Source organism: Lepus europaeus, chromosome 10, assembly GCF_033115175.1.
Source record: "Lepus europaeus isolate LE1 chromosome 10, mLepTim1.pri, whole genome shotgun sequence".
In the NCBI taxonomy this organism is placed as follows: domain Eukaryota; kingdom Metazoa; phylum Chordata; class Mammalia; order Lagomorpha; family Leporidae; genus Lepus; species Lepus europaeus.
The window spans coordinates 38237833-38264538 of record NC_084836.1 but is presented as its reverse complement, the minus strand read 5'-3'; the positions used below and the strand labels follow the sequence as shown (position 1 = coordinate 38264538).

At 35.3% G+C, this 26706-nt stretch overlaps 2 protein-coding genes across 4 annotated transcripts in view; both read left to right on the top strand.

Moving 5' to 3' along the window:
* The window catches only part of METTL25 (methyltransferase like 25), a 118779-nt gene that overhangs the window by 52001 nt on the left and 40072 nt on the right, over positions 1-26706 (top strand). For all 3 annotated transcript variants that reach the window (XM_062203153.1, XM_062203155.1, XM_062203154.1), the window contains exons 6-8: positions 11571-11665; positions 15413-15442; positions 20252-20325. In XM_062203153.1, coding sequence (XP_062059137.1) covers positions 11571-11665; positions 15413-15442; positions 20252-20325 — 199 coding nt within the window. The remainder of the gene's footprint in view (positions 1-11570; positions 11666-15412; positions 15443-20251; positions 20326-26706) is intronic.
* On the top strand, positions 18416-18855 carry LOC133767613 (10 kDa heat shock protein, mitochondrial-like). The gene has a single exon (XM_062202050.1). The coding sequence runs from the start codon at positions 18455-18457 to the stop codon at positions 18761-18763; it is 309 nt and encodes a 102-aa protein (XP_062058034.1). The 5' UTR covers positions 18416-18454; the 3' UTR covers positions 18764-18855.

The following is a 26706-nucleotide window of genomic DNA, read 5'->3' as shown; positions in this document are numbered from 1 at the left end:
TTCTAATAGAGTGTCAGGCAATTGAGGAACAAACATATTGATTCTTAGTATTGGGTTATAAATATTTGTTAATGGAAACAGTGTAGAATGAAATAAAATCTGACATTACACAATGTATATAAGTGGATGGAGGAAAGTAAACTATAAACTTTTTTTAAAGATTTATTTGAAAGTAAGAGTTACACAGAGAGAGGAGAGGCAGAGAGAGAGAGAGAGAGAGAGAGAGAGAGAGAGAGATCTTCCATCCGATGGTTTTACTCCCCAATTGGCCACAACAGCCAGAGCTGTGCAGATCCGAAGCCAGGAGTCAGGAACTTCTTCTGGGTCTCCCATGTGGGTGCAGGGGCCGAAGGACTTGGGCCATCTTGTACTGCTTTCCCAGGCCATAGCAGAGAGCTGGATTGGAAGTGGAGCAGCCGGGTCTCAAATCGGCCCCCATATGGGATGCCGGCGCTTCAGGCCAGGGCGTTAACCTGCTGAGCCACAGCGCGAGCCCCTAAACTTTATATATACAGTTGAAGTTAAATTATTATCAGATTAAAATACAAAACGGGCCGGCGCCGTGGCTCAACAGGCTAATCCTCCGCCTTGCGGCGCCGGCATACCGGGTTCTAGTCCTGGTCGGGGCACCGATCCTGTCCCGGTTGCCCCTCTTCCAGGCCAGCTCTCTGCTGTGGCCAAGGAGTGCAGTGGAGGATGGCCCAAGTGTTTGGGCTCTGCACCCCATGGGAGACCAGGATAAGCACCTGGCTCCTGCCATCGGAACAGCGCGGTGCGCCGGCCGCAGCGCGCTACCGCGGCGGCCATTAGAGGGTGAACCAACGGCAAAGGAAGACCTTTCTCTCTGTCTCTCTCTCTCTCACTGTCCACTCTGCCTGTCAAAAATAAAAAATAAATAAAAATAAAAATTAAAAAAAAATAAAATACAAAACGATATTCATAAAATATTTGATATGAGCCTATGATAAGCTCAACAAAAGTATAGTAGGTACATAAGAGATAAAAGAAATCATACCACTTCAAAAAAAAAAAAAATCAAACCACACAGACAAGGGCAGAGAGAGGGGCAAGAATACTACACAAGAGAAAATAATTAACTAAATGGCAATATTAAGTCCTTACCTACAAGTAATTACTTTAAATGTGAGTGGACTGATCTCCCCTATCAAAAAAACCTAGAGTGATTGGATTTTTAAAAAAGAAAAGAAAAAAAGCCCTCACAATATAGAAGACTTAGCTTGGAAGTCTGACTGAAATATAAAGGGTAGAAGAAGATGGTTGCTGCAAATGGTAACAAACAAAAAAAGAGGGTACCTATACTTATTTCAGAAAAAATAGACTTTGGGATTAACACTCTCATGAGGGGGCTGGTGTTGTAGCACAGTACATTAAACTGCCACGTATGACGCTGGCATCTCACTTCATTGTCAGGTTCAAGTCCTGGATACTCTTCTTCTGATCCAGCTCCTTGCTTATGTGCCTGGTAAAGGAAAGATGGCCCAATTGCACCCGTGTGGGAGACCCAGATTGACTTCCAGGCTACTGGCTTCAGCCTAGCCCAGCCCCAGCCATTCCAGCCAGTTGGGGAGTGAACCAGCAGACCGAAGACCTCTCTCTTTCTTTCTCTCTCTGTCTTTCCTGTCTTTCCTCTCTCTCTCCCTCTGTTACCCTGCCTTTCAAATAAATAAATGTATTTTTAAAGATAAACAAAAAAAAAAAAAACCTGCTGTGAGGAGTTAGATGGGTTAATAAGCAGTTTGGTAAGGCTCCTGTTGAAGTGAGAAAGGGGCAAGGTCCCTGCAAGAGTGGAAGAAAATGCCTGCTGTTCCTGGGGGCTGCCTGTGGCAGCACTTGGCTTCATTATAAAGGCTGCCTCAACAATAGAGTGTCCAGTAGAGATAAGCCCAGAAATGTTCCCCTGACTCTGGTGATAAAAAATGAGACCCGTTGCTTGCTGACTGGATATAATTTCTATTCCTCCCTCCCTTGTTGGTTGTTATCCCATACCTTCATAGACCAATCAAAAGTGAGTATTTCCATGACCCTTTCTTCCCCACAGATTGGAAATACTTTCAGTCCCTTAAACTAGCCCATTAAAAAAGCAACACGTCCTTTTTGGTGCTACTTTGTGTGATAAAAGAGCTCTCACTTGGAAGCTACCCAGACAGTTCCTTCTTTGGAACCTTGCTCCTGACTGCTGCAACAGGAGGCTCCTTGCTTTCAGTAGAAATTCTGGCTTTGCTCACTACCATTGTCCTGTGGGAATTGCTGTTTGGTGAAGGACAAGGACAGACATCCTCCTCCTCCTCATGAGTTCTGACACTATCATGAAACAAAGAAGGGCATTACATAGGAGTAATGAAAAAAGGGTTAGTTCAACAGGAAGATATGAAAATGAATATATATGTACTCAACATTAAAGCACCTAAATATGTAAGTAAATGTTGACAGATCTGAAGGGAGAAATAGAGAGCAATACAGTAATGGTGGGAGATTTCAATACTGCACTCTCTATAAGGCATGGATATCCAGACAGAAAAATCAATAAAGAAATAGCAAAACTGAACTGCACTGTAGACCAAGAGGATCTAACAGATGTATACAGAACATTCCACTCAATAGCAGCAAAAAATTCATTTTTCTCAAGGACACACAGACCTTCCCCAGGATAAATTACAATGCATAGTCACAAAACAAATATTAACAAATACAAGAAGAGTGAAATCATTTCCGATATCTTTTCCAGAATGAATGACATCAATAGTAGAAATACAATCAACAAATTTACAAATACATGAAAATTAAATAACACAGACAACCATTAGATCAAAGAATAAATCAAATAGGGAATTAAAAAATGTCTTGAGGCAAATGAAAACATATCAAAACTAATGAGATACATCAAAATCAGTACCAATCTAAAACCAAAAATTCCAATGTACTTTTAACATTAAAAAGAAGAAAGATATCAAATAAACAACATAACTTTATAGCTGAAGTAAGTAAAAGAACAGACCAAACCCAAAGTTAATGGAAGAAAGTAGATACAGACTAGAGCAGAAATAGAGAATAGAAAACAATTTTTAAATTAACAAACCTAACCTGACTTTTTAAAAAGATTTTTAAAAAATAATTGATAAACCTTTGACTATACTAAGAAAAGGGAGAGCCTATAATAAAATCAAAAATGAAAGAAGAGATATTACAATTTATTTCACAGAAATAAAAATCATCACAAGTGACAGTTATGAATGATTATAACCCATCAAATTGGACAACCAAAAAGAAATAGAGAAATTCCTGGAAATACACAACCAAGTAAGAATGATAAAAGAAAACTAAACAGACAAATCACAAATAAGGAGATTGAATGAGTAATCAAGTTCCTCCAAAGAAAAGCAAAGCCCAGGACCAGATGGCTTTACAGATGAATTCTACCAAACTTTTTTTTTGTTAAAAAATTGATACAAATTCTTTTTAAACTCTTCTTAAAAAGTGAAAAGCAGAGCACTCTTCCAGATACATTTTCTATGGCCATCATCACCCTGATACTAAAGCCAGAGAGAGACATCACATAAAAAGAAAATCACAGGCCAGTGTCCCTAATGAATGCAGTAACAGAATCATGTACTATGACCAAGTAGGTTTTATAACATGAGGTACAAAGATGGTTCATTGTATACCAGTCAGTATTATACAGCACATTAACAGAATTAAACATAAAAAAAATCACTTGAAATGTCAATAAATTCAGATTAAACCATTTGACAGAATGAAATACCCTTTCATGATACAAACTCTCAACAAAGAAGAAACTTAACAAATAAAGGCCAAATACAAGTCATAATATACTCAGTGATGAAAAGTTGAAAGCTTTTCTTCTAAGATACAGAGCAAAGCAGGAGTACATACACATTGGAATGATATAAACTGTTTTTGTTTGTGGATGACATAATCTTAGAAAATTCACTTGTCTTTCCATACTCTAACAACAACCTTGTTCAGAAATGAAATTAAGAAAACAGTTTCATTTACAATCACATAAAAAAATACAGTGTTTAAGAATGATCTTAAATGAAGGAAATGAAAGACTTATAGATGAAAAGCTATGACACATTAATTAAATAAATCTTTCAAATATTTATTTGAAAGGTAAATTTACAGAGAGGCAGAGAGAGAAGTCTTCCATCTGCTGGTTTACTCCTTGAATGGCTGCACTGGCCGGAGCTGAGCCAATCTGGAGCTAGGAGCCAGGAGCTTCTTCCAGATCTCCCACGTGGGTATTGGGGCCCAAAGACTTGGGCCATCTTCTACTCCTTTCCCAGGCCATAGCAGAGAGTTGGATCAGAAGTAGAGCAGCTGGAACTTGAACCAGCACCCACATGGGATGCTGGCACCACAGGCAGAGGCTTTGTCCACTATGCCACAGAGCTGACCCTCAAATGAAATAAATTTTAAAAGGTATAAATAGTGGCCAGCGCCGTGGCTCAATAGGCTAATCCTCCGCCTTGCGACGCCGGCACACCAGGTTCTAGTCCCAGTCGGGGCACCGAATTCTGTCCTGGTTACCCCTCTTCCAGGCCAGCTCTCTGCTGTGGCCCAGGAGTGCAGTGGAGGATGGCCCAAGTGCTTGAGCCCTGCACCCACATGGGAGACCAGGAGAAGCACCTGGCTCCTGGCTTCAGATCAGCGTGGTGCGCTGGCCGTAGCACGCCGGCCACAGCGGCCATTGGAGGGTGAACCAATGGCAAAGGAAGACCTGTCTCTCTGTCTCTCTCTCTCTCTCTCACTGTCCACTCTATCTGTCAAAAAATAAAAAAATAATAATAATAATAAAAGGTATAAATAGCTGCAAAGACATCACTGGAAGAATCAACATATTAAAATATCCATCTCCTATAGCAATCTATAAATTCTATACAATCATTATCAAAATGCCAATAACATAAATTACAGAAATAGGAAAAATAATTTTAAAATTCATCTGTAACCACCAAAGACTCCAAGTAGTCAAAATTGTTCTGACTAGAAAAGTAAGCTGTAGTTTTCACACTTCCTAATATCAAAACATATTATAAAGCTAGAGTAACCAAAACAGTATGACACAAACACAAAAATAGATTTATAAAACAGTGAAACAAAATAGAGAGGAGTCCAGATATCCAAATAAGAAAATGAGGAAAGGATAGTTTTCAATATATGATGTTGCAAAATTGAATTTACCACATGAGAAAGAATGGAATTAGTTTCCTATCCCACATAATATATGAAAGCCTAATCAAAATAGATTAAACACTAAACATAAGTCTAATCATTCTTTAATCAAAGTATATTGAAGGCTTAATTGTAAAACCTGGGTCAGTTAAATTTTTAGATGAAAACATAGGCAGAATTATTCTAGACATTGGACTAGGTGATGATTTCTTGCAAATGAAAGCAAAAGCAAAAATTGAAAAGTGGAATTACATCAAATAAAAGACTTTTGGCCCAGAAGAAGAGGAAATAAATTGAAAAAAGCTCTCTGTGGAATGGGAAAAATATTTATGGAACATATATCTGATAATGAGTTAATATTTGAAATATATAGCAATAGCCCCCTGAAAATGCAATAGTTTACCCCCAGAATATATGGTGGAGAAAGATGAAGAAAGGGAGGAGAGAGAGAAGGAAGAGAAGAAAAGAAATGAGCAAAAAAAAAAATCTGAGTAGTCACTTTTCTATAGAAGACATACAGGCCTATGACAAGCTGCCCAGTGTCACTAATCATCAGAGAAATGAAAAGCTCACAGTGAGTATCACCTCATATCTGTGAAAATGACTGTTACCAAAAAATCAAAGGATGAGCATTTGCAAGGATGTGAAGAAAAGGAAACCCTTTTACACTGTTAGTGGTATGTTAACTGGTGCATTCACTATGCAAATGTATATGGAGTTTCCTCAGAAGATTAAAGTATTATTACTGTTTAGACCAGTAGTCCCACTTTGCGGTCTATATAGGCAAAGGAATTGAGTTCTGGGTCACAAAGAGATGCCTACACTGCCATGCTTACATGTTTAAACATTACTGTGTTTGTTGTAATAACTACAATAGCCAAGATAGGGAATCAACCTCAGTGTTCATAGGCAGGTAATTAAAGAAAATGTGGTGAATATACACAGGGGAATTATTATTCTACCTTTTAAAAAGGTGAAATGCTGCTAGTTGTGGCAACATTGATCAAATTCAAAGAAAGTGTGAGACATGAAATAAGTCAGACACACACAAACAGATACTGTGTGATTCCCACTTCTGTGTAGAATCTCAAATAGTAAAACACAGAAGTTATGAATAGAATAATAGAATAACCAAATGCAAGGGCAGACATTATTATGCAGTGGTTTAAGCCATTGCTTGGAATGCCTGTATCCCATATTGGAGTACTGATTCCAGTCCCAGTTCTTCTACTTTTAAAACAACTTCCAAGTAATTCATCACAGGAGTTTGCAAATGATGGCCAAATTGCTTGGGATTCTGTCTCTCTCTTGGGAGACCCAAATGGAGTTGTAGATTCCTGGCTTTGGCCTGAACTAGCTCTTGCTGTTGCAGGCATTTGGAGAGTGATCCACTAGATGGGAGACATGTCTCTCTCTGTGTTGCTGTACTTTTCAAGTAAATGTAAAATAAACAGCCAAGAGTAGTTGAATACGATACAGAAGACAGAATACAATACAGATGCAGAATGCAATACTGTATTTAAAATCTGCAAAAGGAAAAAAGAACAGGGTTGAGGGGAAAAATGTGTACATGATGGATAAGTTTATAGCATTGCTTGTAATGATGGTTTCATGGGGTATGTGCTTATCTCCAAACATCATGTTGTATACATTAAATGTGCACAGCTGTTTGTTCTTTAGTCATGCTTGAATAAAATGTTTTTTTTTAAACAGGAGGGATAATATACATATATATGCAAATATATGTACATCAGCTTTGGATTATTTGTTTAAACTAAAGAATACTTACATTAGCCATTGGTCTTGAGTGTATAGTAAGTACCCCCTAAGTGTGTATATGTAAGATTGAAAGTGCAACAACAAAAAGGGCTGAAACAGAGAACAAAGTAGGAGATGAAACTAGTAAGGTGAGCATAAGCAGATCATAGAGAATTTTGTCAATCAAGTTAAGGAACAGAGTCATAATCTTAAAAGGAGAAGTATTTATTGATTTATTTATTTATTAATAGTTTTTCTTTTTGTTAAAGATTTATTTATTTATTTGAAAGAGTTACAGAGAGGCAGAGGCAGAGAGAGAGAGAGAGAGACAGATCTTTCATCTATTGATTCACTTCACTACCCAAATGACTGCAACGGCCATAGCTGGGCCAATCCAAAGCCATGAGCCAGGATCTTCTTCTGGTCTCCCACATGGGAGCAGGAGCCCAAGGTCTTGGGCCATTTCTGCAGGTTTCCTAAGCATAGCAAAGAGCTGGATCAGAAGTGGAGCAGCCAAGACTCGAACTGGTGCTAATATGGGATGATAGCACTGCAGGCAATAGTTTTACCCACTATGCCATAGCACCTGCTCCAAGAAGTATTTATTAAGAGGGAAAATGAATGACACATTTCAATATTAAAAGATTATTATGGTTGTATAATTGAGATTGGAATTAAAGAGAGCAAGAGTACATATTAGCACACCAATCATGTAACTATCATAGCAGTCCAGATAGTTTGGAATGGTGAATATAGAGAATATTTATGGATTTAAGGTATTTTTAGGAAATAAATAAGTAGGAATTTCTAAAACATTCCATGAATAAGGAATTTTCAGAGAGGGCTTCTGAATTGTTTGACTTGTGTAAATTAATAAATGTTACTGGGTCATTGAAATAGGATACTTAACAGGATATAGATTTGAGTCTTTAGGTTAATTAGATTTTAGGCATACTTTGATACTAAGCTGCCAATAAAGTATCTACTTAAAGATAGTGGTTAGAATATTGGAGGTGTAAAAGTGGGTCTAGTTGAAGATCTAGTTAGTGTTATCTATGTATTTAATTATTATAGTGGGTTGAGTAATGCCCCCCAAAATATTATGTCCACCCAGAACCTCATAATGTGATCTTATTTGGAAATTGGGCCTTGGCAAATATAATTAATTAAGATCAGATCATGCTGCATAGGGTCGGCCCTAAATGCAGTGAATCAAAATAAGAGGACAGAAACATACAGTAGGAAGACTGCCATGTGAAGGCAGACAGATATTGAAGTGAAGAAGCTGCAACCCAAGGATAACAAGTAGCCACAAGAACCTAGAAGGCCATTAAACCATTCTTATTTATGGATATCAAAGGAACCTGGCTCAGCTAACACTCTGGATTTCAGAATTCTAATATCAGAACTTGAGAGAATAAATTTCTGTTGTTTTAAGCCCCTCTGTGGTAATTAGTTACCAAAACCCTTAGAAACTAATATAATAATAAGGAATTATGAATATGTATTTAGGTTTAGATAATATCACCTAGGGAAAGAATATAGATAGAGCAAAAGTATCAAACTGGCTGTGACTGACAGAGTCCTCACAGAATTATTTTGGGCTATTTGGACAGACTCATTATGCCTAATTTGTACCTTAAATAGTAGTAGTACCAGGCAGATAGGATACCCGGTTACCATACAAATGACTTAATACCAGCTGCATTCTTTTTTTTTTTTTTTTTTTTTTTGTTACAGGCAGAGTTAGACAGTGAGAGAGAGAGAGACAGAGAGAAAGGTCTTCCTTTTTCCGTTGGTTCACCCCCTAAATGGCCACTATGGCTGGCGCGTTGCGACCGGCGCACTGCGCCGATCCGAAGCCAGGAGCCAGGTGCTTCCTCTTGGTCTTCCATGCGGGTGCAGGACCCAAGGACCTGGGCCATCCTCCACTGCACTCCCAGGCCACAGCAGAGAGCTGGCCTGGAAGAGGAGCAACCAGGACTAGAACCCAGGGTGCTGGCGCCGCAGGCAGAGGATTAGCCTAGCGAGCCACGACGCCGGCCCAATACCAACTGCATTCTAACCAGCCACTTTCCATAAAACTGTGGACATTTTACTTAATGAGTCTTTGTTTAAAGAAAGTATAAAAGAAGAGTGGGAAGTAACAGAACTAAGCTGAAGCAACATGCAATAGCTAGATAGAAAAGAATGAGCCATCAAGGGAATATTAAGGCTACTAATAAGAATGGCATCATGTAAGCCAGAGGTGAGAATGTTTTAAGGAGGGAGTGTCTAAAGCTCTTGAAAATCTACAATGAGTATTTTTCAACCCATTAAGTTTTTTTCAGAGATGCTAGTGGTGAGGTAAATTAGAGCTATCAGAGTGACATGGTTAGATGGGAATGTTTTAGAAATATAATGTTACTCTTAATATGAAGGATGGACAAGATGACTAAAAGAAAACAAAAAAGGGGAATAAATTAGTAAGGAGGTATTGCATTCATTTAGTCAAGAGCTAATGAAGATTGAAAATAAAAAGCAAGTACAATTAAGATGAAGTGTAGGGGCTGGCACTGTGGCATAGCGGGTTAAAGCCCTAGCCTGAAGCACCAGCATCCCATATGGACACCGGTTTTAGTCCCAGCTGCTCCTCTTCCAATCCAGCTCTCTGCTGTGGCTTGGGAAAGCAGTAAAGATGGCCCAAGTCCTTGAGCCCCTGCACCCACGTGGGAGACCTGAAAGAAGCTCCTGGCTCCTGGCTTCGGATCGGTGCAGCTCTGGCCATTGCGGCCATCTGGGGAGTGAACCAGCAGATGGCAGAAGTCTCTCTGTGTCTCTACCTTTCTCTGTAACTCTGTCTTTCAAATAAATAAAAATAAATCTTTAAAAAAAATTATTAAAAAAAGATGAAGTGTATATAAGAATTTGGGATTAAAGAACGAAATAATAGAAAATGGTTCTAAAGTTCATGTTTGTTTAACTGGATGGATACTAAAACATTAATACAAAAGGGAAAACTAGTAGAATCTTAACATATAAAAGATTAGTGAATTTCTGGAGCCCACAAGAAAGACTAAGAAATAGAAGGAAAGAAACAAGTGACTTCATCTGTTTCAAAGTTCTGATTTAAGGAGATCATGGAAGAAATGCTACAGGAAAGCAACCTGATTTGCTGGAAGGGTGATTAATGTCCAGTTGCAGTAGAATTGAATATGGGTCTATGAACACAGTTTAAAAAGACACTGATGTGTAACAGTAGAAACTCAGTAACTTTACTTCAAAATACATAAGGGAACTCATTCTTCACTACAGTCAGAATGAAGCTAATAGATTCTCAAGACAATATTGAATTTCTGAATGAAAGGCTTTGTTTAACTTCCAAGGTTTCCTGCCTCTTTATCGGTTATCTGCTCTGACTCCTTTATAAAAAGAGCAAAGCTGTGAAGCCACCATAATCTTAACTACAGAGGAAATTATGATGCAGATTCACAAACTTCAGGGTGGTTATATAACCTTGTGGTGTCCAAAAGAATGATATAGCTTCACATAGCATTGAGCCACATTTGGCACTTCTACAAATTATCTTTGGATCTTAAAAAGTGCCTACATGTTTTGAATGGGAGTAAGGCTGTCCTTCTGTCCTTTGCACTTTGGATTTTAGCCAGAGCTCTCTTATAAGCAGATTAAAAGTGCTCTTCTCCAAGGCTTCATTGTGATGATAAATAGCACCTTTATAAACTATTAGGAAGTCCATAACCTTCCTCCAACCTCATCACTTTCATGAGCTCAGGTGGAGGAACATAACTGAAAGAAGATCATCTGTTTCTAGCCTCCATTTCTATAGTGAGAGTTTCATATGCTGTGTCTGTGACTACTCTCTTGATTTCCAATGCAGTATCTTTTGAAATTAGGAGATCCTATATATGTCTGCGCGTGTCTTCCTTTATCACCAGAAGTCAGTTAGGAAACCCAGAATTCTGCTTCCCTGGAAAATTCTCACCTCTTTTTTTGTGCTATCATAGTATTCACAGCAGTGAATGCTGATTATTGCTGTAGTTATTTGAATCATAAGTGCAATGGAGCCAAAGTGAATCATAGTTGAAAATATTATAACCTCTTAATATAAGGAATAAATAAAAACCAGTACAGGTATTATTTTTCTGAAAAGTGAATATGGAGGCTTCAACATCATTAGGAATGAATTCATGTTATTCCATAATAAATTCCCAAATGTCATGTGTAAGTCACTTTTTTTGGAGAATCAGGTCAGAAATAAATGACCAGTTTCTCATGACTTATCTCCTATGCACTGAACATGAAGAGTATTTGCATTTTAAATTGCTTTTACTAAATCTTAGACAAATGGTTTTGGTAAATTGATTGGTATCAGACCAGGAACTTTTTAACACAAAGCAGCTGTTGTTGAGCAAATACCATTTTCATAACCTTAATATGCTTTTAATTAACAAACTGGAATGAACTGTTAAACATCACTACTTCCATGTTAAACTACTGTTTGACTTTCTCGGTGACTGATTTGCTTTCTCAGTAGATGATTTACTTTAACTGAAAGGGGAAGAATTTTATTTAAATATGTATTTTTCACCCATCTGCAGAATGTCCTCAAGAAACGTGGGGATTTCCAATGTGCCGCTATTTAAAGGAACAGAAATGGTGCTGTGGTCGCAATGCCAGAATGTCAGCCTGTTTGGTATGGTTGTATTTTTTTTCAAGAGTAAGAGTTTTATCCAAATGTTATAGAATTTATTATTTTTGGCTGATATCATACATTAAATGCCAAATTTGTAAAGCATCACCATTAACACCATTAATACTTTTGTACATAACAAATTGTGAGAAAAAAATGATTTGCCTTTCCAACATTATCCAGTCTACATGAAGTGTCAAAAACATTTTTACATGAAAATTATTCTATAAGATGTTCCAAGTACCAAGTCTTATACAAAGAATAAGTTCAGTATTTTATTCACAGCTCTGTAGAGTGTTAATGTTTGGTCTCCTAATTTTTATATAGTTAGGAAAAATACTAAATTACTGGGATATGAAGTTACTAGTCAAATAAAATTTTCATTGTGTGTGATTTGAAAAATGTGCTTAGATTTAGAAACTTTAGCCTGTGGTGTTCTCTGTTGGCAGTGTAATACTGATTTACAAAGGATCGAACTAAATAGTTTAAATGACTCTTTTTGTTGTCAAAAACTTAAAATATTGTAGTTATACAGAATGAATAAATCTAAAGACCTAAAATATAGCCTGAGGACCACAGTTAGTCATAACTATGAGTATTATATACTCACACAGGAAATTTTCTAAGAGTAGATTTTAGGTATTCTTCCTATACACACAGTAACTATTTAAGACGGTGGATTTTAGAATTTTCTTACCTGTAGTAGTCACTTCACTATGTATTTAAACATAGAAGCATCATGTTGTAGACTTTTAGTTTATACAAAATCTCTTCAAAATAAAAAATTTTATTTATATGGTTAAATAATACATTTAAAGCCCAAACACAAGATAAGTTAATTATTTTAGGACTCGCTCTTTCTATTTAAGTTACATAGCAACGTAAGAGCTATTATACCAGTGTTCTAGGTTATATATCCTAGAAATCTATGTATGCTGAAATAATAATTCCCTTATGTAGACCCACTTAAAATACTTTTTTCTGGAAATTTGTCTTGTTCTTTCATCTTATTTGTCAGTTTTATTTGTTCAGGGTCTTGCTCCAAGCAAGAAATTGACATAGTCTTTCCAGGAAATCTTACTAGCCTAGGAGGAAAGACAAAAAGATACTGGCATCAGGGATATCACAGTGAAACAAGATAGAACCAGTGAGGCACACAGTTAATAACCCTTACTCGTAACCACAAAAATAATCAAGATTATGGTATCTTCATTTTAATTATCAAAAACAGCCAAGAATCACTGAATGTCTAAGGAAATTCTAACATTTAAAAAAAAAGGAAATCATGATGCCAGCATTGTGGCATAGCAGGTTAAACTGCCACCTACAGTGACACCAGCATCCCATATGGATGCCAGTTCATATTCCGATTGCTCCACTTCCAATCCAGCTCTCTGTTGATGTGCCTGGGAAGGGCAGCAGAAGATGGTCCAAGTGCTTGGGTCCCTGCCATCACATGGGAGACCCAGAAGAACTGCTGGCCCTTGGCTTTGACCTAGGCCTTTCCTGGCTTTTTTGGCCATCTGGGGAGTCAAACAGTAGAATGAAAACTCTCTCTCTCTCCCTCTTCCCCCCAAGTGTGTGTGTGTGTGTGTGTGTGTGTCTTCCTGTCTCTCTCTGTAACTCTACCTTTCAAATAAATAACTAAATCTGTTTTTAAGATGGAAATCAGATAAAAATAAATTGAAAAAAAGCAACTTTGAAGATATGGAGACTATCCAAAATAAAATGACAGCTATTAATATATCTTAAAAAGAAAAAGGAATATAATGTACTCAGAAAACAAGAATACACTTTTAAAAATTTATTCAAAGAATGAAAAGGAATTAATTTTGAAAATTAAATTCAAAAAAATGAATTTAGAACTCTGCTGTGCTTAAGCACTTTATTTGACCAATGTCAGCTGCCCATGGAATACCCCTCCTTTTGGTTCACATCCCAGTCTCTGGCTACTTTGACTTCTTTTTTTGATTGCAAAATAATCTATGAAAGTGTAAGGCATACCTCTTTTGGTGCATTTTTGTATGGTCGTATTAGAGCAATTTGTCAGCATACTTTAAGCCTGATAATAAAACTGCAAAAACATTCTAGATTAGTGTGAGATAAACATGTGGTATCTTTATTCATTGACAGAAACAATATTATTATTTACAAGAGACTTCTATCACTTTCCTGATTATCTTTATTATATAATTAAAATTCATCATTTGTACTTTTAAAAAAGCTCATTAGCAATACATACCAAAAATACTCCTGTGTTATGTAACATTTTTATTGACACTGAAAATTTTAAGCTCTTTTGTTTTTTTATTCTGTTAAACTTTTAGCAAAAATTCATAAAAAATTCTAATTTGTAAATAGTGCAACAGTACCATAAATGAAAACTCATTTTCATCTTTAATGGTAAATCTGTTCTGGGCCTGTTACTATTTAACTTAATATGAAAATTATGTGATAACTGTCTTCTGTATTCATAACATCCTAGTTGGCTTTAGATGTTCAGTGAAATTATCCTTGAAGTAAATGGGAAAATTGTATTACTTCTGTACTTTTCAAGTAATTATTGTATAGCAGATTTTCATACAAGAAACTCTTTCCTTCCCCCTAAATCTCTATGTTGCAGGGATGTCAGAGGTAAACCAAGGTTTAAAGAGCAAATTTTTTAGCTACCGGCCACCTGCTAACTAGTTATGCTTCATGCAAGTCGTCAGGCTTCTCAGTGACTTTTTCCATATGTAAAATCACACCTATACAAGATAATCTGAATTATTTTTTAATTTTAGAAGTATATGATTCAGCTCTATCTAAATAGTCTTATCCAAACCTAGAAATGTGAAGTAAGTTTTTATTTTGATCAGTAACTATAAGCAAATCTGCTCTACTTTCACTGCTTTTCTTTGTTTCAAATATTTTTCTAGGTAAAATTTTATGTTTGTAATTTAAAAAAAAATCAATGGAAAATTTAAAATTAAATTTGCATTTTAAAACTAATTTAGTTATAAAGCTTTGTAAATATGGAAATGTATATCTCTAAAAAAGGAATATTTCAGAAGACTTTATTCTATGTTTAAATTATTATATAACAGATTATGATTATTTGTTAGAAATGTTAAGAAAAGTTTTGTAAAAATGTTATATAAATTGGAAAACTAGTACATATAAAATTGTAAAAAGAGATATATCTCTTCTATTTGTCACTTGGTGGTCACTTATGAATTTGATTTGTATTTGCAGAACATGCAGATCCAAATATATGTACTTTTATAATAAGCTTTCAACTATGTGTTCATTTTAATTTAGTAAAATGTAAAATTATATGTTCATTAAAATTGTAAGAAAACGTCAAAATGTAGTGTGTAAGTTATACCTATATGTCTGTATGTTTATAGAATAATTGCTTTGGTTATATATAATTATTTCAGCTACACTAAAAATGAGCTGAGACAGTGTCCTTTCATTTCTGTCATGTTTGCTAATTCATTCTGAAATTCAAGGAGTATGTATAATTGGACTATGTATGTTTGTGTATATGACACACATCCAGTATAAATCAGTCCTAAATTATATAAGCACACTAGTTAACATTCTTTAATGATATTAATACTCCCAAGTGTGTAAACTTACATGTTATCAATTAATCTTTTTAAATGTCAGTTTTACAAACTCTTATTCAGTATGTTTATAACTCTTATAAGATATATATACTAAATATATCAGTAGTCTTTGTATTTTTTTTTTTTTCTTTTAAAGGCATTGGAACGAGTTGCAGTTGGCCAAGGGGTAAGTGAGAGTGTTTATTGTAATCCAGCTAAACCATGATAGTTTTTCTTGCAAACCCTCTTCATACTTGACCTGTTGATGAACTTAAAACCTGATGGATTTTAATAAATATCACCTCTTCTTGTCACTGCTACATATTCAAATTTTACAGTTCTTATATGTTTACTTTAAAAGCAAAGTGAACTTTTAAAAAAGTAAATTGAGCTTTTAGGAAAATTTCCACATTATACTCTTGTACTTACCTCTCACTTCTTCATATACTAAACAGACTATAAATATCTCCAAAGAATGTTGTTGCTGAATATAAGGCTTTTATGGGCTTAGTTCAAGCAAAGATAAACAAGGTATAACATTGAATGTATTATTTAACTATAATCCAAAACGTATTTCAGTTGGTTGTTTGATCACTTTTTAAAAAAATTAACTTGATTAGTCATTAATTGTAGCAGCCAACTGGACTTGCATGTATAAACAAAAGTTAAATATATCCCACAAATATCCATATAATTGCATTATCCTCCATCTTATATTCATGAAGCATGTTAGGAATTTTTTAAGAGCTTTTCATGAGATTATTCTTGTTGAACTTAAATTTTAGAAACTGCTCTTTCACTTCTTTTCAAGGAACGTTAAAAATTGACATTTGCATTTTTTGAAATGATGATTTTAACATAATAATACCAATAGCAAGTGTTATATCCAGAGTGCTTACTCTGGGCTAGGAACATTATTAAGCACTTTGTGTGTCGTTGTTTTTTGAATGTATTCACCAGGCCATCTAAAAATGGTTAAAAACGGGTTCTGGTGAAGCATTAGAACGTATGAAGCATGTAGATTGTAGACTCAGACTGCCAGTTGACATCCTGTCTTTATCACTTCATCATTTTGGACAGTATCACAATTTCTATATAGTTTAATGTCTTTATCTGTAAAATAGGTAAACAATAATAATAATAGTAATAATATTTTCCTCATATGACTATGTTCAGTATTAAATGAATGAAAATGTGAAATACTTAAAACAATGCCAGCTCATATTTAAAAACTAAAAAAAAAATCAACTGTTGTTATTGTTAGATGTTATAATTATGATCATGAAAATCTTAGCTAAATCTAACCCAAACCTTACCAAAGTACTGTTCAAAGTTCTCATCAGTTAAGGTAATAGATGCATAGTATTATAAGGTATATTTTCTTAAAAATAATCCCATGATACACATGAGGGAAATATTAGGTAGTAAATGCTCATTTGAATCTGTATCTGACTCTGGAATTCAGGCTGTTACCTACTATGTTGCATATCAACTTAGTCATTTTCCAGGGGCTGGGAAAGTGAGCTTTGATCCTGTGTATTATTTTTTAATTTTCCAAATGTTTGTTCATGCTTATAGTCAATCTTACGTGTTGGGTATTACCCCAGACTTTCATGAGAGCATGCTCCACAGCAGAAGTTAAATAATGTGTTCTAGCTTCCATAATTGTAGAGCCCTCACTTTCAGCTTAGTACCTTTTCCACTAGACCTGTCAAATGCATGTCTAGCATGTATGCTTTAAGAGTATACACTTTCTGCTCCCTCCTATTTTCAAAATGAATTGAAGTGTTAAGAAGATTTATCACTTGTGAGAGAAGAACGTAAACTCTGAGTCACATCCAGTTTATTCCTGGAATAGTCCAGCATAGACTGCTTGGGAGATGTTGACTCCCTTCCCATTTACCCCCATCTGTATTTACCAGGATGAATAGTTCTACTTATTCCAGGAATGCACATTTGAAGGCACTTCATAACTCCCTTCCCTTTCTCTTAGGAAACAGCTGTAAAGCTCTTATTTACTCAGGGTAACTTGGGAATAGTGATTGATTCTATCCTGTATTTCTCTGTGTGTTCCATCTGTATGTTCTCTTGCTTAAAATCCATTTCTTGGTCTTTTGTTCTTGTGTTTCTATAATCAGCTTTTAATAACAATATAAATACACTTTGATTTCTAAATTATCTTGATACCAAGTTATATTGTTTTCCTCAATGGCATGAGAAGGAAGATTTTTAACTATTTTTAGAAGTTTTATGTAAAATTAGCAGCCCATCTATTCTAGCTAATACAACAAAAAGTTGTTTACAGTACAAATAACAGTATTCCACTTCATCAAATAGATTTGTCAAAATGTCTTGATTTTCAATAGAACAATTATAAGAATAGTTGTTAATATTTGCAAAGATATGTTAGTGTTTGTTGTGAGAGAAGTAAGGGATTTTCAAGGAAATGAAAGATGATAAAGATCTCAGTATTATAGAAAAGAGTTACTCAAGATGAAAATTGTCAAATTAAAAATATAATCAAACATAATAAATTCTAAGTAAAGTGTTTAGCACAGCTTTCAAGGAAAAGAAAGTTTTGAAATTGGTGTTTTTTTCTTGTCTCAGTTGAAGGAGTTGTAATTGGAAAGAGATATTATGTTAGAAAGTTATCTTTTGAAGGTTATACATTTTAGTGTGGGCACTCAAATATATGCATGAGTCTACTCTTGGTGAGCTATCTTAGGAGTTAATTTGGGGACTAGTATATTCCTAACAGCATTTCCTACTGGCATTACCTCATCTTCCAGAGATCACATTGTTTGTGTTCTTTCAACACAATTTCTGTTTGAAGCAATGTGCTGTGTTAAGGTGCCTTTGAGTCTGATGACTTTTTAGGTCAGTACAGTCACCTGATGACCCAAGAAATGACAGTAACCCTTACCCCCCAACTTTGGTTCGTTGTTGTCTTAGCACCACAGTTAGGGAACTTACCATTGAACTGCGGAGAGGGGCAGTAGAGGAAGTTTTCCACCTGAGCACAAAAATTTTTATTTTGTGCTAAATTCCATCTGAATTCAAACTTTTTTTTCTGATTGGAAACATAAAACTAAATGATTTGTCTCTGAAAGAAAATAAGTTACAGAAGGGTAACTCATGAAAATATACATTCTAGCTTGGAGCGGCGCGAGAGCGGAGCGGGAGCTGCGGCGCTGGGGCCATGGCAGGACAGGCATTTAGGAAGTTTCTTACGCTCTTTGACCGGGTCTTGGTGGAGAGGAGCGCCACGGAAACAGTAACCAAAGGAGGCATTATGCTCCCTGAAAAATATCAAGGAAAAGTATTGCAAGCAACGGTAGTAGCTGTTGGATCAGGCTCTAAAGGAAAGGGTGGAGAGACTCAACCAGTTAGTGTGAAAGTTGGAGATAAAGTTCTTCTTCCAGAATATGGAGGCACTAAAGTAGTTCTAGACGACAAGGATTATTTTCTATTTAGAGGTGGTGACATTCTTGGAAAATATGTAGATTGAAATCTCTGGAACAGAATCACATGAAGCTTCCCATTCCATTGAAGTTCTGAAATCTTTACATCATGTAAATAATGTCCATGTCTCTTTTATAATAAACTAATGCTATCTAAAATTAAAAAAAAAAAGAAAATATACATTCTAGAAATTCTGTCTTTAAAAGTATACCTGTCATTGGACAGTGTGTGTTTTACCTGATTTTACTTCTCCAAAGCATTAAATATTGTTGGCCTCGCCTCGTTCTTACTTATTTTTCTTTTCTCTTTTTTTTTCCCAATAATAACTTTGCTTGGCAGTTGGATTGTTGTTGCTAACATTGTTTTGTCTTGAATGTTCCTATACTCTCAATATCAAGAAATTTGTGGAGATGTGGAAGGAGTTTTCATGACTTTTATGGTTACTTCACTGAAGATTTTTCTTTCACAGATGTTATTTTCCTATGTTCTACTTCTTTGAAACTTTCATGCTGGGGCTGGTGTTGTGGTGTAGCAGACTAAGCTGCCTCATGCAGCGCTGGCATCCCATGTGGGCACCAGTTAGATTCCCCACTGCTCCACTTCCAATGCAGCTCTCTGCTAATGTACCTGGGAAAGAGCAGAAAATGGCCCAAGTGCTTGGGCCCTTACTCCCACATGGGAGATCCAGAAGAAGCTCCTGGCTCCTGGCTTCAGCTTGACCCAGCTCCTGCCATTTGAGGGGTGAACCAGCAGATGGAAGATCTCTTTCTGTCTCTCTCTCTCTGTGTGTGTCTGTCTCTCTCTCTCTTTAACTCTGCCTTCCAAATAAAATAAATAAACCTTTAAAAGAAAGAAGAAAGATAGAAACTGTCATGCTCCGTGGAGCCCTTCTCTCCAGCCCTTGCTTCTCTCCCTTGGAAACCAGTTGAAATTTCCTAAGACACCTCTCATCTCGTTCATGCTAAAAGTGAAGCCTTTCCAAGAATCAGTCTCATCCGACATCCTTTCCAAGGCTCTACTTTTCAACTATGCTGTAGTCAATACTATGATCTTTGAGGCCTCAGAAATATTTTTAGTACTTCCTTACTTAGGATATTATCTTCTAATTGATATCATATCTATTCTACCTCCCTTAGGACAAAGCCACATTCCCTTCTCTTTTATACATATCCATCTTGACTCTTAGAGGCTCCAACGCTGGCTTGGCTGATCTTGAAAGTTTATTTCTGCGTTTTTAACTTAAAGCACTCCATTTGGAGCATTAACTCATTTTTCATTGATTATCACTTTTCTCCCTCATACACTGCTATTTCTTTTATGGCTTCCTCTCTTTTCTTGCAAAATTACTTTTGCAATGAGGATTAGCCTCAGGGTAACACTTTAAGTTAAAATGGAAAAATTACGAGGTCCTCTTCTCTGTTTAGCAACAAAGTTAGCCTTCTAACATTCACTTATGGTTATGACTTTCTGGTATTGGTTTGGTTTCTGTTTTTTATTTGTTTCTTCCACTTATATATGTCTACATTTTTTTCAGCTGCCTACTGAATCACTCTTCTATCGTGCTGTTCTTCAGAATATTATAAAAGATTGTTATGGCATCACCAAATGGTATGAGGATTTTATTTTAATAAGAATAATCTAATAGTTATTAACCTCATATAATTTAATAAGAATAATCATGTTCTATTGCAAGTGAAGTAACTTTTAGTCTTCAGGTGAATTTATTCAGTCATTGTTATTATTAGAAGCTTTAACTTTAGTATAGTATCAGTAACAAAGAAATAGGCAATAACTGTATCTTAAGTTAATCATCAATCAAGTGGGAGCTCTGGTGTTTTTTTTTTTTAATCCTGGAAGTTTGTTGTAATGCTAAAGTAATGTATGAAAGATATACTTAAGAATTTTTGAAATATTGAAACACTGTATATATGTAATTCAGTTAATTATCAATTGAGCAGGAGTTACAATTTGAATGTTTCACATCCAATACAGCATAGACACTTAACTAACTACAACAGATATCTATTGTTAAATCACCATTATGGCCATTCAAGTTTCCATTGGTAGAATAGTATCCCTTTGTATGTTTTGTTTTGTTTCTGTTTTTACCAAATAATATACTGCTTATACAAGAAGAAAAACAGTAGGAAAATTTTCTCATCTTGGTTCAACAACCAAGTATGCTATACTCAGGTATACATTCACAATCAGACAGATTTCCTGAATGTTTTCTTACTAATTACAGTTTTAGGATTCTGATAGCCATTTGGAATAATAGGCTTATTCTGCATATTAAAGTATGGCAATTTTCAGGTTCTAGTAAAAACAAACCACATTTACTCAGACATGGCGGGGTTTTTTAGATTAACTTTTATTTCTCTGTAAGAAAAAATATTTTTATTACCAATAGAAATTATTATATACAAAATCTAAATACTCAGTTGGTTTCAGCTGTCATTTTTATGTAGTTAGTTCCCAAATCCATGCTATTCTCCATTCTCATCTTCACAGTGCCCAAAAGTGAATTTATCATGCTGTCCTAAAAATTCATTGCTTCTTTTGAGATCACTCCTTGATGCTAACTTTGTTGAAAACTTAATAAAATTATGCAAACTTGTACATGTTGACCACTTAAGACTTCAAATCTTCATACATTTATTGTTCTCTTAATGACTTCTTAAATTTGTCTCCATTCTTTTCTAAGCCTTTCTTCTCACTTAAATATTTAATACTGTTCAATCCTCCTCCTTCCTGCTTTCCTTTACTACTCGGATGATAGATGATATTTATTATAAGATTTCTTTCATTCCAGAGCTTCATTGACCTTTCAACCACATTTGACCATGTTGATAATTGTTTTTCCTCTAAACTGCCTTCCTCATTAACTTCCATTAAACTGCATTCTTTGGAGTTTCCTTTTCCTACTCTGACTGCTCATCTGTTTTCTTTACGGGTTCTTATTATTCCATCCCCTAAGTGCATCTGAGCATTCTTTCATGCTTTATATGCAGCTCTTGTCTGTTTACATTTCCTTTCTCTTAGCAATTACCCTCACCACAAACAACTCCTCAGTCATGTAAGTTACTTCCACCTGTTTTTAGAAATCCAAATCTAAAGTGCTCATATTTATATGAACAGCTTCACTTAAGTACTTCCCAAATGCATCAAATTTGTTTGTATCTAGAAACGAATGTGATCTTCCTAACAATTTTTTTCCTTTTTTTGACTTCTTATTTCTGGGATTAGCATAGCCATTATTATTAAGCTTTAGAAATCTTGAAATCATATTTTATTTTTCATCAGCAGACCACACATTCAAGTCAAGACTTGTACATGTTATGTTTTTTTTTTAAAAACCAATAATTATAGTCATTTATTGCTTAACGATGTAGATACATTCTGCAAAATATATCATTGAGAAATTTCAGCTTTGTGGGAATTTGATGGAATGTACTTTAAAAATTGCTGCTAGGCTACAAACCGGTGTAACATGTTAACTGTACTGAATAACTTAGGAAACTGTAACATATGAGAAGTACTTGTTTTCCTAAGTATGTCTAAATATAGAAAAGGTACAGTAAAAAATTATATAAAAGATAAAATTGGTACATCCATATAGGGAACCCATAGTGAATGGAGCTTGAAGGACTAGAGTGTGCTGTGGTTGAGTTGGTGAGTGAATGTCAAGGCCTCAGACTTACTTTATAAGCTTTTAAGCTTTCTATTTCTTGGTAACAGCTTAAAACATAAAGATATACCTGTACAAAAATGTTTTATTTGTATCCTTAATGAATGAGATTTTTTTGTTTTTAAACTTTTTTTACTTTTTATAATTTTTTGTTAAAACCTAAGACAAGAGGCTGACATTGTGGCACTGTGGGTTAAGCTGTGGCTTGAGATACCCACATCCCATGTAGGAGTGCCAGTTCAAGTGCCCACTAGTCTGCTTTCTGCTTCTGCACTGGGAATGCTGCAGATAAAGACCTAAGTACTTGGGTACCTGCCACCCACATGGGACACCCAGAAGGAGTTCCAGGCTCCTGGCTGTGGTCTAACTCTGGCTGTTGGGTTGCATGTAGAGTGAACAAGTGGACAGAAGATTTCTCTCTTTCTCTCTCTCTGTCTCTGTCTCTCTCTTTGTGTGTGTGTGTTTGTCACTCTGCCTTTCAAGTAAATAAAACTTTTTTAAAAAGAAAAAGAAAAACAGCAACAATGAGACACAGGGATAGTTGTGCATCCCACATTGCAATCCCTTGATTCCATTCCTGGCTGTGGCTCCTGAGTCCAGCTTCCTGCCCATACAAGCTGGAAGGCAGAAGACCTGAAGTGTGTTTCTGGCTACTAAGTTCAGCTTTTCAAACCAATATAAATATTTGGGAACTCTGTATCTGTCCCTTCCATCCCCTTCTCACTGTCACTTTCAGTCTCTCAAAGAACTTTTTAAAGTTTTATAAATAAAGGTAATAAAAAGACATTTTCAGATGAACAAAAACTGCAGATGTGTTGCCAGTACAGGGAAAATGATCCTAGATTGAAGTTTGAAGATGAAGGAAGGAAGAAAAATTGGTACAAAGTGTGAGCATGGGCTAAATCCAAATAAAAATTGTGTACAAAAATATAGAAATAAAATCTTGAGAGCTAAAACAAACAGTATTAATGTAAATCAGAGGAAAGTAAATGGAGTTAAAAATGTTCCAGTCAGCTTCAGTTGTTCAAGGAAATGAAAAATGCCAATTTTATATTAGCCTTTGTATAAGTTAAGAATGTATATTAAAACATTTGTATGATATTGAAGCAATGGTAAAAGGATATATATCCATCGAACTGATTGCAGGAAAAAATAATATAATGAATAATACAATGAATGAATAATAAAATAAATATATTTCATATAATATAATGGAATGTATATCATATATCATATATGAAAATAAAATATGTCCACTCAGTCCAAAAGCTGAATAAGTAGGAACCTAAAAAAACACACAGACTAAAATACTTTAATTGCTGATGAACCAACAATGATATCCCAGGAGCTAACAGAGAATTAGACTAGTTTTTTTCTTTGACTAAGTAGAACATGTTTTGATAAAAATTGTTACCGTAACCAACCTGGGAACACTTGTCAATCTGAATATGCCCAAACTTAAGATGGAAACTGCTCAATAACCAGACACATTCAAAGAAATTGTTTCATTGAACCGTAACAACACATTTAGCACAATCTCAGCAATTTTTAAAAAGGTTTGAAAGTGGAGTCGAGCAGTGAGATAGGAGGAATACATTCAAGAGAACTATGGTACAATATTATGACTATAGTTAATAATGTATTCTTAAAAATTGCTTTTAAGTGTTCTGATCACAAAAAATAACTGATTAATGGTTTTTATTAATTTAGAAATTTAAATTTAACTTCAATTTAGTGATTTCACTGTGTATAGTACAAAACACCATGGTATATGTAATTGATATATACAAATATTTGTCCATTTTAAAAATTAAACATTAGAAAAATGAAAATAGTTTCTAGCTTACAAATTAGTCTACATAGAAAGAAGAAAACCTAATCATTGAATCAGCCCAAAAGGGGCTACATGATTGAGAAAGAAATGAACCAGAAACAGCAGAAGAAATAGCACAAATTCAGTATTATTCCCTAATTTAAAAACAATTTTAAAAGCTTTTAAATTAAAAACAGTTGATAAAGGTATTTATTTAAATTAAAAATAACATGTATCTTAAAATGTATATCAAATGCTATGCCAAAAAGAGTAACAGTAACAGTAGTCACATTGATATTAAGACCAAGATAGGGATGTCAGCTACTATCACTTTTTTTTTCTTAGGTTTTTTTTTGTTTGTTTGTTTGTTTGTTTATTTGAAAGGGTTACAGAGAGGCTACTATCACTTATAATCAGTATTATAGCAGAAGTCATAACCAACATATAAAACTAGAAAAATAAGTTGACAGTACAAAGAAGGAGCAAAGCTATGATTATTTGCTGCTGTATGTTAGACTATGTAGAATATCAAAAATAATCTACATGAGGGTTGAAAAAAATCTACCCTTGGCTATAACAAACTGTCTTTTTTTTAACTTTTATTTAATGAATATAAATTTCCAAAGTACAGCTTATGGATTACAATGGATCCCCCTCCATAACTTCCCTCTCACCTGCAACCCTCCCCTTTCCCACTCCCTCTCCCCTTCCATTCACATCAAGATTCATTTTCAATTCTCTTTATATACAGAAGATCAGTTTAGTATTTATTAAGTAAAGATTTCAACAGTTTTCCCTCACATAGCAACACAAAGTGAAAAATACTGTTGGAGTACTACGTATAGCATTAAATCACAATGTACAGCACATTAAGGACAGAGATCCTACATGATATTTTTAAAAAATTGATTAATTTTCTAAGCAATTTCCAATTTAACACCAAGTTGTTTTTTTCATTTTCAATTATCTTTATATACAGAAGATCGATTCAGTACATACTAAGTAAAGATTTCATCAGTTTGCACCCACACAGAAACACAAGGTGTAAAAATACTGTTTCAGTACTAGTTATAGCACTGCTTCACATTGGACAACACATTAAGGACAGATACCACATGAGACGTAAGTACACAGTGACTCCTGTTGTTGATTTAACAATTTGACACTCTTGTTTATGGCGTCAATAATCTCCCTAGGCTCTAATCATAAGTTGCCGAGGCTATGGAAGCCTTTAGGGTTCACCAACTTCGATCTTATTCCAACAGGGTCATAGTCAAAGTGGAAGTTCTCTCCTCCCTTCAGAGAAAGGTGCCTCCTTCTTTGATGGCCCCGTTCTTTCCACTGGGATCACACTCACAGAGATCTTTCATTTAGGTCTTCTTTTTTTTTTTTTTTTTTTTTTTTTTTTTTTGACAGAGTGTCTTGGCTTTCCATGCCTAAAATACTTTCATGGGCTCTTCAGCCAGATCTGAATGCCTTAAGGGCTGATTCTGAGGCCAGAGTGTTATTTAGGACATCTGCCATTCTATGAGTCTGCTGTGTCTCCCACTTCCCATATTGGATCGTTCTCTCCCTTTTTGATTCTATCAGTTAGTATTAGCAGACACTAGTCTTGTTTGTGTGATCCCTTTGACTCTTAGACTTATCAGTGTGATCAATTGTGAACTGAAGTGAGATGGCATTGGTACATGCCACCTTGATGGGATTGAACTGGAATCCCCTGGCACGTTTCTAACTCCATCATTTGGGGCAAGTCCAATTGAGGATGCCCCAAATTGTACATCTCCTCCCTCTCTTTTTCCCACTCATATATTTAACAGGGATCACTTTTCAGTTAAAATTTAAACACCTAAGAATAATTGTGTGTTAATTACAGAGTTCAACCACTAGTACTAGAACAAAAAAAAATACTAAAATGGATAAAGATTTACATTGTACATCAACAGTCAGGACAAGAGCTGATCAAGTCACTGTTTCTCATATTGTCCATTTCATTTCAACAGGTTTCCCCTTTGGTGCTCAGTTAGTTGTCGCCGATCAGGGAAAACAAATGATATTTGTCTCTTTGGGACTGGCTTAATTCATTCAGCATGATGTTTTCCAGATTCCTCCATCTTGTTGCAAATGACCGGATTTCATTGTTTTTTCTGCTGTATAGTATTCTATAGAGTACATGTCCCATAATTTCTTTATCCAGTCTACTGTTGATGGGCATTTGGGTTGGTTCCATGTCTTAGCTATTGTGAATTGAGCTGCAATAAACATTAACGTGCAGATGGCTTTTTTGTTTGCCAATTTAATTTCCTTTGGGTAAATTCCAAGGAGTGGGATGGCTGGGTTGTATGGTAGGGTTATATTCAGGTTTCTGAGGAATCTCCAAACTGACTTCCATAGTGGCTTAACCAGTTTGCATTCCCACCAACAGTGGGTTAGTGTCCTTTTTCCCCACATCTTTGCCAGCATCTATTGTTGGTAGATTTCTGAATGT

Coding starts and splice junctions, on each gene's coding strand:
- LOC133767613 (XM_062202050.1), top strand. CDS start 18,455: ATGGCAGGACAGGCATTTAGGAAGTTTCTTACGCTCTTTGACCGGGTC.